Raw genomic sequence first — 16,879 nt, 5'->3', positions numbered from 1 at the left:
GGTTATACACATATTCTATATAGATACACAAATCTTTACATTCAACGCTAGTTTAGGTTTCGATTGCGGCTCTCTCTCTCTCTCGATTGGAGGACAACCCATCATCGACTCTGCACCACCTCGACTCTCCCACTCTGTCTGTCTGTCTGTCTGTCTGTGTGTCTCTCATGTCTATACATCTTTCGGTATCCGCTATGGTTAGCCTCGCACTAAACTAAACTTAAATAATAATCAACAATGTTGCTCTAACAGACTTAAAATGGAATCAGAACAAAAATCATATATGTATGTATGCATATGTAGATGTATGTATTTATGTATGTATTTATGTAATATCCTCCGCTCGTATGTTGTGTGTTTGTATAGTCGTATAGTCGTGTGCAGAGAATGTTTTGTTTTTCTATTTTGTTTCTTCAATATTTACACATTATCAAAAGTCAAAACGTTTTTGTTGCCAAGCCCCTCCCTCGGCATAGGCGCAGCATTGTGGCGAGATGCGGCGCGGCTGGATTTCTGTGTTCAATCGGTGGGGGCATAGAACCTGCCTGCCAGCCTGCCAGCCTGCCATTCCTCTCTTCCTTTTTGTATGCGTTCTTCTCTTGACTTTTTTGTTTTTTTGGCACTGCTTTGAATTTATTTTGGCACCGCACGCTTCGAGCGTGTAAAACTAAAATAATTATTACATATACACATATATCAATATGATGAGTTATGAATATGAATTATGAATACGAATATACCCATACGCAGTGGTACACACTCGGACACACAATAGAAATAAAAAATAAAAAAAAAATGCCAAAAAAAACATACTTCTAGTGTTCAACAGTTTTAGCAATTAAATTATGTACAGATCTTAAATAACGAAACGATTGCTCCGCCCCATATTCAGTTGGGGGGAAAAACTTAATTTGCAAGCCATTCAGCAAGTGATTGTTGTATGTGTGTTTGTGTGTTTGTGTGTGTGTGTGTGGCACAACTTAATCGAGTGAAAAAAACACTAGAAACTAGAACTCTAATTAAGCTTGAACTCAGTCAAAAAAAGCAAACCGAAGATTGAAGTATCGGACTCCACTCCATTCATTCGTCATTCCCTTATGCCCACATCCTGTGGCATCGTCTTCTCTTCTCCTATCTTCTGTTTTCTCTCTCTCTCTCTCTCGTTCAGTTGCGATTGTAAAACTTTCTTTGGTAGCGCTTGCAGCTGCTTCCCATGCTGCCAACGCCTCCGCCTGCTGCTCCTCCGCCGCCTGCTCCTGCTGCACCTCCAATGGATCCAGATGCTCCTCCTCCTCCTAGGCCCAGGCCCAGGCCCATAAGCTGCTGCTGATGCTGCTGCTGCTGCTGGTGTTGCTGCTGCTGCTGCTGCTGTTGCTGATGCTGCTGCTGTTGTTGTTGTTGGTGCAAGCCAAAGCCCGTGGCTCCGTAGAACTGCTGCTGGCCAGCAGCAGCAACACCCATTCCGGGCACACCCACTCCTCCCACTCCGACGACACCTGGTCCAACTCCGCCCATGCCCAGGGCTTTATTTTAGCTGGACGCCCCCAGCTGATTCTTCATGTGTGCAGCGGCGGCGGCGGCAGCTGCAGCGGCCGCAAACGGTGAACCGCCACCGGTGGGCGTCTGTGGTCCATTGTTGTTGTTGTGATCGCCCGGTGTGCGCGGACCATTGACCATGCCCACGCCCACGCCCACACCACCATTGGCCACGCCACCAGGTCCGCCGCCGAGCAGTCCGCCGGTGGCGCCCGCTGCACCAGCAGCGCCAGTGGGCGAGCCCTGGCCCAGCGAGGAGACGTGGCGCTTCAGCATCGGATGATTGGCCATCGAGGCGAAGACCAGCCGCTCCTCATAGTCGTACTCGCAGAGTATTTTGTTCTCGCACAAATAGAAGCGATCGCCCACGCAGAACCTGCAACGAGAGCGAAAAGAGAGGCGGAAAAAGGCGGTTAGAGCAAAAGATGCAACAAAAGGACAGGCAAAGGGGGCAGGAGGGGGCAGGCGGAGCAGGCAGCAGGCGGCAGGAAGTGGAAACGATTTTTCCACACGCTTAAGCAAGGAGAAACCAGAAGGAACAGCAGCAAAAAAGAAAGGACTCAAAGCAAGAGGCAGGAGCCAGTGAAGCCGGAGACAAAGATGACAATTGACAGCGGCTGAGCGTCGGCTGAAAGGTAACTCCAGGTACTCTCTCTCCCTCTCTGCCTCTCTGCCTCTCTCTGTGTGTGTTGTGCAGCACTGGAAACAAGAGCAAATCAAACGAAGAAGCAGCTAGAAACGAGAGAGGGAGAAACAGAGACAACCAACAGCCAGGCAGGCAGGACTATGACCAGTAGCAGCAGCACGAAGCACAAGCACGAAGGAAGTCAGATAAGCATTTGAAAATGTCGCTCCGCTGTCAGCAACAGTTGGTGGTGTGGGTGTGTGGTGTGGGGTGTGGGCTCTCGGTCTCCGGTTTACTAAAGCGCGGCAGTGGAGTGCATTCAGCCAACTGCAAATGAAGTTGCTACGAGCGGGGCCGGCCCCCGCCCCCAACTCCCTGAAGCCCTTTGTCAAAATATTTGTGTTAGCACCTGTACTGGACCTGGACCGAACACGCCCACGCGAATAGCGCAAGAGAAAGAGAGAGAGAGAGAGAGACAGAGAGAGTGCTCGCATTACAAACATTAAAAACGTCGCTAGGTGGCGCCATTAGGCCAGGGCGAAACGGCAGACAAAAGCAGACGAAAGAATGCCCTGAAGGAGCGACGCTGCGGTAGGAGCTGGACTTTCTGGATGCCTAGATGGATGCATGGCTAAACAGTTGAGAATACTTCTGTGATTCGATCCAATCAGTTCTTCCCTCTCAGAGAGAGAGAGAGGGCGAGCTGCAATCAGCGATCTCTTTGATTCGGCATCTGCATCAGAGCACACAGAATGTCCTTCCTGCCGCTGCCGCTGCCTGCCACTGTCCTGGCCACATAAAAAACGTTTAAAGTTTGACAAGTACATGGTGTGCCCTAGCCCCAGTACCAGCGGGAGGGGTGCCAGGGGAGTGGGTAACTGACACTGGCTCCTGCAGCCGCCTGTGTGTGTGTGGAGTGAAATCAGCTTACAGCAGGACTTACAGCGGATATGAAATTTGGCTTTTGATTTACGTCAACATTTTTTTGGTTTGCCTGCTGCTGGTCGCTCGAAGCTCCGGCACCCAAATCGATTGATGGGCAGCGGGAGTGGGCTGTGGGCGGTGGGCGGTGGGCGTGGTGCCCATGTGTGTGTGCGCTCCAAAAAAAGAGAAAATGCTTTGTTTATCTACCAAAAATATACACAAAAAATAATCTACGAAAACGAGTCAACAAAGTGGAAAGTTTTGGTCTTATTTTCGTGCTGGCTGGCTGGCTGGCTGGCGGCGCACCTGTGACATGGCCACAGAGGGAGAGAGGGAGAGCGGGAGAGGAGTACGGGATATGGCGACATCGACGAGGACGAGTTGATAAGTGAGTCCTGGAGTCTGTGTGTGCTCGCACATCCGGGCAGTCGCAGGACCAAAAGGAGGCAACAAATTGTCAACAGGAAATACAGAAAGCAAAAGAAAGCAACAAAAAATATGACGAAAGATTTGACTTGGCCCCTCAGGAGGCAGGAAGGAGCAGCAGCAGCAGCAGCAGCAGCAGGGGGGCTGGGGGGAATCGTCGAATGCTGACGACAGGAAATTATGCAAACCTCACCTCACTGCGGCAGTGCATCCTGCAACCAAACAGCCAAACAGCAACAGCAACAGGAAGCAAACGGACGAATCCAACTCTGCGGCAACAAAAAAATAAAACTCTCTTTTTTGTTGTGTGTTGCCCGCATTTTAAATGTGGCAGCAACAGAAGCAGCAGTGGCAGTGGCAGTGGCAGTGGCAGTACTCTGCCACAGAGATTCAGAATCAGAGTTCCGAGTCCCGAGTCCGCTGGTTGCAAGTCGCCCGCTGGCCATTGCGTGGACACGCCTCAATGGATTTTTTCGGCAATTGAATTAATTTACGTGAAAAATTGATTAGCCAGCGGACAGCGGGCTGCAGGATCTGTACGGTTCCAGATCAATCCACGAGACGCAGGTGGCGCGTAGCAGGAGGCATGCGGCATGCGGCATGCGGCAGGATCAGGGTTCGTTGCACTCCAAGGATGGGGCGGGCAGGGCGGTAGGCACGGCGACTCCTGTTACATTTTTAAAGTCAATTTTCGACAATGCGAAAACAAAGGCGACACGGACGGGGCGCACTATGGCTGGGGGTGCGGCAGGGGGTGGGCTGGAGACGATTCTCACAATATGCCAATATGTTTTAACATTTATTTCAATATTTTTGTTGGTGCCCAGCGATGCCGATGCCGATACCGGTGCCGTGTGGCGGCATTTTTAATATTTAATGCTGCCGAAACCCCACGCATACCCCCCCCCCACACACCCAACCCCTGCCCCTTGCTGTTGCACAATCACGGAGCATATGTGCACCCTCATTATTAATGCAAAAGATGCCCGTGGAAGGACCCGCAAACAAAGAGAGCGAAAAATATTGACCAAAAGGAACAGAATCGAGACGCTGCCTACCAGCACCCCGCCCCCCGCCCACCGCCCACTGCCTTAAAGCTCTCTCCAGAGTGACATTTCACGAATTGGCCAGAACCAATAAAATATCCAAAGCGAAATATGCATGGGAATGGCCCTGAATGGCACCCGAAAGGGTTTGGCACACCCAAAACCCCCCACACGGAATGGGTTTTAGGGCAGAATTTATGCGGTTTTCATAGAAAATCAACGACACTAAAGGGTCGCCCCAGCCCCCCCCCCGGCAGCTGCTTGTAAACGATGGCAATTTGCTGGGCATTGTTGCATGCATAATGGCCAAGACGTCAAGTGGCAAGATTAAAAGAAAAGGAGAAGGGCTCTGCAGGGGGAGGGGGGGTGGATCGACTGACTCACCGATGATTGCACTGCTGACAGGCAAAGCATTCCAAATGATAGACATTGGTGCGGGCGCGCATAACCATCTCGAAGGCGGGTATAACCTTGTTGCAGGCGGCACAGTAGCCCGTGTTGCCAAATAATCTACAAAGACACAAACAAAATATCGTTGTAAGTAGAGTTTTGAGCACTTGCCACACCTGCCACAGCATTTACCTTAAATAATCACGCTTGCAGAGCATTAGATTGCCCTTCGTGTAGAGGGTGGAGCCCACCTCGCCCAGTCGGCAGTCGCAGCAGCCGCACTTGAGGCAATCCTCGTGCCACAGCATGTCGAGGGCGCGCAGCAGGTAACGGTCCTGTATGTGCTTGCCGCAACCGGCGCATAGTTGGCTGCCGTTGTTGTTGTTGTTGTTGTTATTGGCCGCCGCCGCAATGCTTTGCACATTGCTGTTGCTGTTGTTGTTGCCATTGTTGCCACCGCCGTTGCAGCCGTTGTTTGTGTTGTTGTTGCTGTTGCTGTTGGCATTCTGTTGGCCCACATTGTTGCCACTGTTGTTGTTGTTGTTGTTGCTGTTCATGCTGGCGGCCTGCTGCTGCTGCTGCTGCTGCTGCTGCTGTCCGGATTGCTGCTGTTGATTCGATGAGAGCCCGACGAGTCCGGGTTCTGTTTTGGTAATATCCATAGTCATCATCTGCCAGAATGAAAGGGAGTGCAAAATGAATTGGCATCATTCAGTAATCAAAGCAAACATTTCATATTTTATGTACATCAACACCGAAAACATGATTCTCTATCGCTATCTGCGTCCAATAACTCTCCATGAGCGCCATTCGTGACACCGAGGGCGCCGGGGAGCGTGCCAATGGCAGTGGGGGCGGCGCATCGAACAAATATTGCAGCGGCAATGGCAAACGCCGGCCGCTGCGTGCCGCACTTGGATGCCTGCCGTGGTGTGGCACAAAGAACTCATCGATATTCTGCATAGTTATGTGACGCGCAGCGCCCCGCTTGGGCGTTGAGCTTGGCAGATTCTTAAAAGAATTCATTTTCGAATTTTCCTTAATTCTCATTGAAATTGCCGCAGCACGCCGATCTTTTTTTATAACGGAACCTGACAGACAGTGTGACCGCGAAATGATCGATGAAACATACCGTCAGAGCCTCGAAAATATACCGAAATATACCGTAACATAAACCGTAAATCTTAAATCATTTTCCTCGATTTTGATGTTCTAATTGATATTACCAGCTAGTTCGAAGTCTCCGCGCTTAAACTATAATTGTATCCTATTTATCAGTCTAATTTCTACAAGATTGGTTAGTTCACACGACTTCTTATGGAATGTTTACGAATTAATTTATAAACAAAAATAGCATAAACGTTAAGTGAGTGGGAATGGATTGCTACGTTTTCGACAATCGTTTGCCGTGCAGGTGGCGCTAGTGAGCGGTGCATTGCCTACTTTTGAGCGACGCCACGAAATTCGCCACTTAAAGTCTTCCCAGCAGAGCAGCTTCTTGCCGTTCCCATTTCTTAGGGGCGGAAAAGAAAACAAAAAAGAATTCTGTAGACACTTTGGGCTCGTCCGGGAGTTGAACCCGGGACCTCTCGCACCCGAAGCGAGAATCATACCACTAGACCAACGAGCCGGGCTGGAGCCCCCCTCCACATTTATTCAATAAAAGTGCTTGCCCACGCGGTCGCACATTTCTATTTATAGCATTTTTTGCAATCGTTGCCAGGTGAGCGATCGTTAACTTCTAACTTGAGTTCTGTTTTGAGCGCCCCCGCCCCCGCCACCGCTCGACACTTGTTCTGAATCACTGCTCTAGCTATCCCTCTCTCGCACGCGCACTCCCTAGGGGCATGTGTGGAGTGGTGTGAGTGCGCCTGTAGAGCCGCCTCTTTAGCTCAGTGGTAGAGCACTGGTCTCGTAAACCAGGGGTCGTGAGTTCAAACCTCACAGGAGGCAGGAAAAAGATCCTCCATCCGGGATTTTCTTCTCTTTTTCTTTTTTCCCTCTTCTTTCATTTCGTTGTTCTTATTTTTTCAACTTCTTTCATTTGTTAGCAAGCTCAAACATATCCGTGTGCAGGGACGGCCGCTGCTGCTGCCCGATAAGATGCCCAAAAAAAAACAAAATCCCAAAAGCCGCATTCCGCACGAAAGCCAGCAACAAATCAATGTAAACAAAGGCACACACACACACACACACACACACACACACACAGAAACGATTTAAAATAACGAAATTTATGACAAATTGGCGTTGAGCGCTTGCCCCTGGCCCTGCCACTAAATAGTTTCTTGCATCGGCTGGCAGTGGCTGGGAAAACCCTAAAATATGCATATTTTCCATGTACATATGTACCTCCCCCCCCCACCAACCCGTACCCACAGTCGACGGACACAATGTGTGGCGGCGGCTGTCTGGTGGCTCTGGGCTCTGGGCTCTGGGCTCTGCCCTCCGCTGATTGCCCTCGTCCGGTCTAGTGTGTGTGTGTGTGTGAGTGTGGCCAGAGCCTGGGAATGGGACAAATGGCTCGCATTAAGCCCTGCGCCATGTAGCACCAACTGTGACCTCGAGGCAGAGCGGGCCGAGGAGGAGGAGGAGTTGCAGCACCCACCACAGCTGCTGGAAATGACTTTAATTAGACGTTTTTCCCCTCCTGGAACTCCCCCCCCAGTGGATCCATCGGTGGATGGATCGAGTGTTCTCCTCGTGCCTCGCCGCTTCGTGGGGCGGGCGGGTTGTGCGACTCATAAAAATTCAATCAAATCAATTTATGTAAATTTAACGCGACGTTTCAAACAATAACAGGACATGGCAGGCCAGGGCAGTGCAGTCCTTGTCTGTGTCCACTCAATTGTTGGCCAGTTGCATGCAACAGAGGAGCGTGCAGCAGCGGGGCAGGGAGGGGCACAGCCGCCTGCATTGTTATTTAGTTTAGAATGAAATGAAATTGAATGCTAAATGCCGCGGCAAGCGGCAGCATCGCCCGGCGCTCGTTTTCCATATTAGATTTTCATTGCATGTGGCGCTGCTCCCCTCTCTCCCCCTCTCCCTCCACCTCTCTCTGTGCTCCACTCATTGCGGATTCATAGTTTTTGAGTGCGCGCCCCCGTCAATTAATTTATGCATTACATTTGGCGAGCATTTTGCGCCAAAAATGCTTTTCAATTTGCATGCAACTTGCGATGCTGCGATGCAATGACGCGATAGGCCGGCCTCTCCCTCTCTCTCCTCCTCCCTCTCTCTGTGTGTGTGCTGGCAGTTTTGATTGATGGACTGATTGACGGACGCTGGACGCTGGACTCCAACTGTTGTCTAATTAGTTTAGTTTCAGCTTTCAATGGGAGCTGCCACAAACTCATTCGCGTAATTCTACACCCAACACTGCCCCCCTGCACCTTCCCCCTTTGTGGCAGCCCTTCCGCTTGCTTCGTGGCCCCAAACTAATTGCGCGACCAACGACACTCATTAAAGCCAATCAATATTCAAATTTCACGTGCGGCAGAAGAGGCCAGAGGCAAGAGGCAGGAGGCAAGAGGCAACCAGCGTATTCCGGTCAGTGCTTGCCCCCGCACTCTGCCTCCTCCCCCCACCCACCCACACACAGCCATCTTTTGTGGCGTTTTCACAGTTTAGTTTTCTAAGTGAAGGCTTGGGGCATGCGGCGTTTCGTTACGATTTTGATCCGTTCCGTTCCGGACGAGCCAACGCTGGCTCCACCTCCACCTCCACTCTCTCCATCTCCCTCTCTCTCCCTCCCTCTCCCTGTACTTATTATGCATATGCATGTGACCCCAAGTTTGTCGCAACTTAAACCCTTTTTAACCCCGATGCCAGGCATGCGGCATGTGGCATGGAAATTACACGTTTGCACGCAAGTTAACGGAAGTTACTTTGGTTACCTGTGTGCCACATGGGGCACATGGCATTGCCTCCACTCAGAACTTCAGTTGATTTCTGCGGTCGCTCGCTTTATGTTTATGGTTTATTTATTTGGTCTCTTTCGCTTGCTGCCATTTTGTGTCATGTTTTATGCAGCAACCCCCACCCCCACCCCTGCCACCCCTGCCCGCCCTGCAGCTGTAGGGCTGGGGCAAGCCTTGGCCAAGTCAAGAGCGCATTTAATGACACTAATTAGTGGTTGCAGCAGCTCCTCCTCACGTGACAAGCGCTTTGCAACCCTCAGAGCTCCACCCTCCACCCTCCACCCCTTAAGCTGCTGGGCTTCAAATCACAGTGCCCCCCGCTGCAACCCTTAATTGGTAATTAATTTATTTTGCATAATTTTTGGCGCTGTGCAACATTCTGTGGCTGACAGCAGCATGCAGTGGATGGGGCATGCCGCATGAGGGGCACGCTGCGTATATTTACTTTTTGGGGCGACTGTGGAGGGGCGGCTGGCGGCCAGCGGGTGGCCAGCGGTCGAAAGGTGTCAAAAAGTGCGAATTAAGTGCGAATAAACGTGCTGAGCGTGCAACGTGTGGCAACAACAGCAGAGAGACAGTAAGCCACGCCCCCGTGTGTGTGTGTGTGTGTGTGTGTGTGCCTGTGTCGTGCCCCACCTGCCACCTGTCTCGCATTTTGCGTACATTTCCAACGCAGGCACGAAAAATAAATGTAAATTTAATTTGCACACGCAGCAGCAGCGGCGGGTTCCGCGGGGGTGGACAGCAATTTATAATCAAATTATGAATGCAGCAGCAGCAGCAGCAGCAGCAGCAGCGGGAAAACACACTTGCCACATGCCGGAATGCATGAGGAGATTCTCTTTGTGGGCTCAGCCATCCGCAGTCCGCAGTCCTCCTCTTGGGCAGCTTCTGCTCCTCCTTTTTGGTTCCTCCTTTCCGGTGATCTGGGCAAATCTTTGGCTTGATTTGTGCCGGGCTTAAAGTGAGGTCAAACCACTTTAAATGGAAATTGTGATGCCTCGCCCACAGCCCACAGCCCACGCTTGGCATGCCATTCCATGCGCAATGTCCTTTGGCCATGCAAGGCTTCCTCCTGTCGCTCCCGCTGCTGGCCGCCTCGTTTTCTTCCTCTTCTTGTAGCAAAAGTTGTCGTGAAGCAACAACAATGAGAACCCTACCCCTCCCCCCCCCACCCCACAAGTCAAGTACGCGACATGAAAACTAAAACAAAGCCAAGTGGAAAACGAGAGGAAAAATTAAAATAAAATAGAAGCACAAAAAAATGCACAAAAACAAGAAAACAATCAAAATTCATTTTTAATTTTTATGCCATAAAAATGCAGAAACGACAAAGCAGGGAGCGGGGGGGGAGTGGTACTAAGGACCAAGGAACACAAAAACTGGTCACCAAAAGCCGGCACGAAACGGAGCGCCTGGACAGCAGCTGGAAGACGGCAGAGGCAGAGGGAGAGGGACAGGGCGAGGACGAGGTCGAGGGACATGTTGCGCAACGAGGCAACAAAAAGTTGAGCCCCCACCCTAGAAACGGGGCAGGAGGGGCAGCGGGAGGGACGCTGGCATGTAACGGCTGGGACATGTTTTATGCTCATTTTTATGCGCGACTTTTGTTTGTTTTTTCTTGGGTTTTCTGTTAGAAAAGTTTGCTCAACGGTTGCCACATCACTCGTGCCCCGCCAAGTGGCACTGGCCGTTGGAGGCAACAATTAAATTTCCATTGCCTCTAATTATGGCCTGCTACGTCCTGCAAATGTCCTTAAACGGCCATAAATACCAATCAAAATCAAATGCACACGCAATGGATTGTCAGGGTGAAGGGGGGGGGGAGTGGCAAGCCGAGTGGGGGGCAACTGGCATTGACAGCAATTGACGTGCACCCAGCACCCACCCTGCAGCAGCAGCAGCAGCAGAATATTCCCCCAAACCGCTTCCATCCAGAAGGATGTGAAGAGGCCTTCAACTGCTCGTGCCGCGCGTCATGCGGCAGCGCGCCTCAGTCTGAAATCGATCAACAAATCGATAGAATTATCGATACATTAGCCATCGAAATGTTTGAAATATTTGCTTAAGGCCAAAGTTCATCCTTGACGCTTTGTCGCCTGTGCTTCCACTTTCGATTACGCTTTTTCGACTGCAACTCCGATTGCGATGGTGGTGCCAAGTGGCAAGTTGAGTGGGCCCAAACACACACATTCCAGGCAGCTTCTGGCATTGACTCTGCCACTGCCTCTCGCTCCACCGCTCTGCTGCTGCTGCTGCTGCTGCTGCTGCTGCTGCTGCTGCTGCTGCTGCTGCTGCTGCTGCTGCTGCTGCTGCTGCTGCTGCTGTGTGATTTATGCCCCATGTTGCTGCCACAGTTGTGTGCGCTGCTTGCTGTTGGCTGCCACTTCTATTGGTGTTTATGGTGTGGCAAATGGGTGGCGGCATATGGACGCGGCACGGCCCGTAGTTATTCTCGTTATTTGTTAATCCATTTGTTGGACATTTTTTGATTTGCTCTTTGGCTGTTGCCCCTTCTGAGACATCCCAAGTGAGATTTATGCCACACAGCACCCTGCCCTGTCAGCGACACATTGCGCTCTTCTGTTTGTTTGCTGACTGCGTGGATGTAATCCCAGTCCCAGTCCCAGTCACAATCCAAGCACCAAATCCTATTCCTAGTCCTGTTCCTATTCCTTTTCCCATTCGAATTCCATTTCAACTTTTACGTTGCCCCTGCCACAGTTTCCTCCTCCCCAACATTCTGCCTCTCGATTGGACACGATGTACGACATGGAAGTGGAATTTTTATTAAGTTGTTTTGTGCCTTGTGTCGTTTTGTGCTGTTATTTCTTTCTGCTTAAACAATTACGACAAATTGCGCTTTTATGGACTGCCAGAGAACAGAGTGCCAGAGTGGCTGCCACAGGGGGGCAGGGAGGCAGGGAGGGGAGCACACAGGATGACACGCACTCGTCAATGTGCAAAGCCCACAGCGCTAATATCCGATCGACGCTCAGGCAGCGATCACTCCGGGGTGCAGTGCAGTGGGGCAGTGGCAGTGGCACGCTGCACGTTCCACGCTGCATGCTGCACCATGAAGCGGCGTTAATTAGGCGAAAGCATCCGCCAAGCAGGTCAGAGCAGCAGCGTCGCAGCAGACAGACCCAAGGAGATTATCCGCGAGGCAAAAGATGCAGTAATCGATCAGTTATCGATCAGTTATCGAACAGCAATCGATACATTCATCGAAAAATGAATAATTTGCGCTTCGATGTCGCTTTTAGTTGACTCTTTGAACGATCTTTGACGCTCAGCCTTGCATTTTTCTGCTCAGCTCTCGATATTTCGAAGTAAGCCCCTCCCCATTCGTGGTATGTAACCCCCCCTCCCCGCCCATTTGCAGCCCCATCTGACAGTTTCAATTAGGCTTTAACACTCTGCTCCGTTTCGGACTTCAGACTTCAGACTTGAGAGACTGCGGAGACTGCGGAGACTGCGAGACTCCGGAATTGGAACTGAAGTTGAAGCTGAAGCTGAAGCTGAACGATGGCAATGGCTCTCTCGTTGCCGTCTCCGTCTCTCAAGTGGCTGGCAATTACGTTCAATTAACTTGGCCATAATGGTAACGGATGCTGCTGCTTCGGCTGCCACTGCTGCTGGCTCCATGGAGTTGCTTGCCTCCAAATGCGTGGCGATTGTAATTAAACGATGGAGATGGCAAACGATGGCTGCCTGGCTGGCTGGCTGCATTGCTGCCTCTTGCTGCTGCCTGAGATTCCAACTTCACATTGCATTCACTGCGAGTGGACTCCATTCGACTGAGTTAACTGCCGGCATGCCACCTAATCATAAATGATACCAAAAGGAAATGCTCTTCAAGGCAGCATCACGATCAGCACCTGCTGCTGCTGCTGCTGCTGCTGCTGCTGCTGGACTCCACACTGGCCTCTCCGCAGCCACTAATTACATTGATTCTTAGACGATTGCAATGGAGCACTGCCACCGTCTCTGACTCTGACTCTTGGGGGCACAGTTGGAGTCAGCAGCAACGTCAACGTCAACTTAATTAATTGTGCGTCCGGCCGTACTCCCGTTTCACCCGCCTCCTCTCTCGCTCTCGATCTCTCGCTCTTCTGTCTTGACTCGCAGACACAACTCGTTTCTCGCTTCACTCGCTTCCATTCCATTTCGCTGCAATTTGATTCGACTTCAAGTCTGATTCCGATTCCGATTCCGATCCGACGATCGACAGAGTCGCAGCTAATTTTGTGGAAAACACATTAATTAGCGCACAAATAAGCGAGTGAGCGGAGTGCAGTTTGCAGTTGACTTTGGCCAGAGCTTAAGCAGCGAGCAGTAGCAGAACTTTCTGTCTGTCTGTCTGTCTGTCTGTCTGAATGAAGATGTTGAGCCAGAGAAAGAGCTGATTGGTTGTCCAGGCCAAAATACATTTATTTGAGATTATAGGAGTGAGAATCGCTTCTGTGGCTGCTCATATTGTAAATAATCGATAAGCTATCGATAAGTAATCGATTTTGAATACGATTTACTTGCAGTGATCGATAAGTAATCGAAGAGTAATTCATTTCGATCCTTGAACTGCAGCAACCAGTGATTAATTTCCGTAATTCGTTTGCGCCTGATGCCTGCTCTTTCGCCTAGCTGCTCACATTAATTAATCGACATAAAGCACAATCAAAGATAAAGCTAAAGGGCAAGGGGAAGGCAGTTGAAGCAGCGAGAAGGTGGAAGGTGGAAGGTGGGGGAGCTACTCGTACTGGCGGTGGGCTCTATTGTTGCTGCCACTTGTATTGTTGTTGCAGAACTGTGTCAATTGTTGTTTGATCAGCACTCGGCGACAGAGTGGCGCATTGTACACACTGAGTGCCTGTACAGATGTGTGTCATGCCAGGCGCGATGATAATAATTGATGATTTAATTTGTGTTTGTGTTTGAAGACGAAGATAAAAGGAGATGAGATGTCCACTGCCTCCACCCCTTCGACCACTCATCCGCTCCATCCACTTCGACCACACGCACAAGAGGCGGAAGGTAGCGATAAAGTTGGAGGTGGAGCAGCAGCAGCAGCAGCAGCAGCAGCATTACAGTTAATTACATTTACGAATCGAATCGAAAATTACAGACACATTAAATAACGGCTAGCTGGCAGGAGCAGAAGCAACCAGGCGGCACCACCATCATCATCATCATCATCCTGCACTCGTGAGTGGCATCAGTGGCATCCTCTCCACAACCCACAAACATCTCTGAACATTTTGCAATATCATTAATAACAGAGGGAAGAACAGAGAGAGAGAGAGAGAGAGAGAGAGAGAGAGAGAGAGAGAGAGTACTGGCACTGCAATTTAAGTATTAATCGGTGGACAGCGAGAGAGAGAGAGAGAGGGGGGGAAAAGGCAAAGACATATTTACATAACGATTTTATGCAGTGCCGCCTCATAAAACGATTTACTGCTCGCTGTCCTGCCATGGTCGACTTTTGTATGTGCTGCACTTAACAGAGTAGCGAGTGACTAGCAGCGAGTAACTAGCAGCGAGTAGCGAGTAGCAAATAGCGAGTAACGAGTAGCGTGAAAATGTGCTTTATTTTTGTGTTCAATTACATTTGTAAGCCCCCAAAAAGCGAAGCTACCTTTGGCTCACGCAAAGAGTGGCCATCGAAAATGCATCGATGCCAGTCTTTCACTCTCCTGCTCTTTCGTGCCGTTGCATCCGCCTTCTCCGTGTGTGTGTGTGTGTGTGTGTGTGTCTCGTCCCTTCTTTCCACCTTTTCCTTCTGCACAGCTGAGCACGAACCGTTTTATCAGCACGTTTACACCATATTTACTTCATTTTAATAAAATTTCATGTGATTTTAAACGTGCAACGTTCCAACGGATGGCCATGGCGATGTCTGCAGATGAAAAGCGGCTGCTGCTGCTGCTGCACCACGTGTGGATGTGTGTGTGTGTGTGCTATGCCTTCATCGCTGTGTGCATGGGATGTATGGATGGGTTAAAAATGCACAATTGCTCATTCAAATGGAAATTATTTACACATTGGACACTGATTTACTTGATGGGGCAGCAGGCAGGCAGGCAGGCAGGCTGCAGGCTGGCTGGCAGCAGCAAAAACTGCTGCCAATGTCAGGCACTTGGCTTTGTATACAGGGACAGTGGCGTCGCAAATCCCCGCTCACGTGCTTGACTATTTGTCGGTACGCCACTGTCGCTGCGCACGGCAGAGAGGCAGAGCGAGCGCCAGAGCGAGAGAGTGCGAGAGTGCGAGAGAGAGAGAGTGAGAGAGTGAGAGCGGGGTTTATCGTCGGTTTATTAATATCCTTTCTGCTTGGTTATGTTTTATATGAAATTACTCAAGTGCAATCGACTGTGTTTACGCCGGGGTTTACTCTCTCTCTCTCTCTCTCTCTCTCTCTCCCTCTCTGTCTTACTCTTTCTAGCGGTTCTGTTTTTCGCGTTTTTTATTCAAATTCGGTTTGCATTTCTTTCCGCATTTTTTTGCGCTTTGCATTGCCCCAATGTGTGCTTGCTCCCCCTCCGACCCGCGTGCTTTATTGTTGTTTTTAATTATCATATGCACACGAATTGCCGTGCATATGTCCGTCCCTCTGGTATGTCTCTCCTTCCAGCTGTATGTACATACATATGTATGTATGTATGTTTGTGCATGTTTTATGCCGCCATTGCGCGGCTGTTAATTTAATTTCGCAATTATTTGCAATGACGTTTAATCGAAATTTGAATATTGTTTATTTGAGCATGAAAAATATGCCAAAAGCAGCGCAGCAGCAACAGATACGCCAACAGCTGTACTGCGGTGAGACTCGACGCTCTGTTAAATTAACAGCAGATCAGTGCGCTGTTAGCGTACCGTTTCTGCCTAGAGCAGAGCGCTCTTCGTAATGTGTAACATAACAGAATCCCCGAAAAAGAGCGTAACAGCGTGGTGCGTATGTACATTTGTATGTTAGAGAGGGGGGGCGGCTTCTGTAAGCTGTAATTTCCCTTAAAGCGTTGGCGGTGCAGAGATCACATTACAGCTCTGTTATCTTCTATTATTTTCTGCTGTCAACGACCTGTAAACTGCCTGAGCCAAGCCGGCGGGTGCTGCCTGAAAACTTTTCCTGCATGTAAATCCTAACAGCGCTCTGTTGTGTCTGCTTTTGTTGTTGCTCTACTCTCGATCGCAGCACAAACATATTTTCCACATTAAAATCCAACGCTAATTGACAGAAAAACACTTTAAATACAAATCTAAGCAGAATTGCCGGCCAATCGGTTTGCTCTTTAATTGCATTGAATACAAATTAAGTGTATGGATTGTTGATTGTTGGATAATTAATGATTGAACAAACGGCGATTCGCCGTCGCGTCGCGTCGAGGCAGGCAGGCGCAGTCGCAGTCGCAGGCAGATCGTTAAACAATCAACAAAACGGCAAAAACGACAACAAAATGACAATTAATTGAATATCATTTTTATGGAATTAACATTCAAATGTAGCGAAATAGCAAGGGGCAGGAGGAGGAAGAGGAGCTGCACATGTCACGACATTTTGTTGTTCATTGTGGGGGCATAAACGACTCAAAGAATACACTAACAGGGCAGCCAGGAGCAGGGATTCTTATGCTCTCCTGCAAGCTGAAAGTCTCCACAAAGCAGTTCAAGCAGTTCAAATGTTAGGCATGCCCCGCTCAACGCCTCTGCCATCATTGCCATCTTCATTGGTTATCATAAAAGCGGCGGCGACACTCATAACATTTAGCCATTGTGCGCGGCATTCACCTCCTAACAGCGATTCAATTAACAGCAAAACAGAAAAAAAATCACAGAAAGGCGAAATAAATAAAATAATTGGCAATAAAAATACAATTTGCACGATCATATACGATTTTGTCGATGTAATTGGCTAACAAACTAAACGAATGAATGGCTGAATGAGCGAATGACTGACTGACTGACTGACTGACTGATGGATGCAACGATTCAACGCCTCAGTGACCAAATGAGGC

At 49.7% G+C, this 16,879-nt stretch overlaps 2 protein-coding genes and 2 non-coding genes across 6 annotated transcripts in view; 1 reads left to right on the top strand and 3 right to left on the bottom strand.

Annotated features, from left to right (window-relative positions):
- Window positions 1–585: 585 nt before the first annotated feature.
- LOC117900079 (developmental protein eyes absent-like) lies at window positions 586–1,547 on the bottom strand. The gene has a single exon (XM_034810287.1). The coding sequence runs from the start codon at window positions 1,513–1,515 to the stop codon at window positions 1,165–1,167; it is 351 nt and encodes a 116-aa protein (XP_034666178.1). The 5' UTR covers window positions 1,516–1,547; the 3' UTR covers window positions 586–1,164.
- The window catches only part of LOC117899702 (LIM/homeobox protein Lhx2), a 47,870-nt gene continuing 32,486 nt past the window's right edge, over window positions 1,496–16,879 (bottom strand). The window contains exons 1-4 of one of the 3 annotated variants that reach the window (XM_034809913.1): window positions 5,695–6,041; window positions 5,140–5,618; window positions 4,942–5,067; window positions 1,496–1,912 (exon numbers count right to left, since the gene is read on the bottom strand). In XM_034809913.1, the coding sequence (XP_034665804.1) occupies window positions 1,531–1,912; window positions 4,942–5,067; window positions 5,140–5,618; window positions 5,695–5,997 (1,290 nt within the window). In that variant the 5' untranslated portion in view covers window positions 5,998–6,041 and the 3' untranslated portion in view covers window positions 1,496–1,530. Of the gene's footprint in view, window positions 1,913–4,941; window positions 5,068–5,139; window positions 5,619–5,694; window positions 6,042–16,879 lie in introns of those variants that run through there. The other 2 variants (XM_034809923.1, XM_034809931.1) reach the window with 2 other exon arrangements.
- On the bottom strand, window positions 6,506–6,577 carry Trnap-cgg. The gene has a single exon. It is a non-coding gene; the product is annotated as a tRNA-Pro (tRNA).
- Trnat-cgu lies at window positions 6,829–6,900 on the top strand. Its single transcript has one exon. It is a non-coding gene; the product is annotated as a tRNA-Thr (tRNA).

The sequence above is a fragment of the Drosophila subobscura genome, chromosome A, assembly GCF_008121235.1.
Source record: "Drosophila subobscura isolate 14011-0131.10 chromosome A, UCBerk_Dsub_1.0, whole genome shotgun sequence".
Classification (NCBI taxonomy): Eukaryota; Metazoa; Arthropoda; class Insecta; order Diptera; family Drosophilidae; genus Drosophila; species Drosophila subobscura.
Note: the sequence above shows the minus strand (reverse complement) of the source record. Positions and strands in the feature narration are given on the sequence as shown.

Coding starts and splice junctions, on each gene's coding strand:
- LOC117900079 (XM_034810287.1), bottom strand. CDS start 1,515: ATGGGCGGAGTTGGACCAGGTGTCGTCGGAGTGGGAGGAGTGGGTGTG.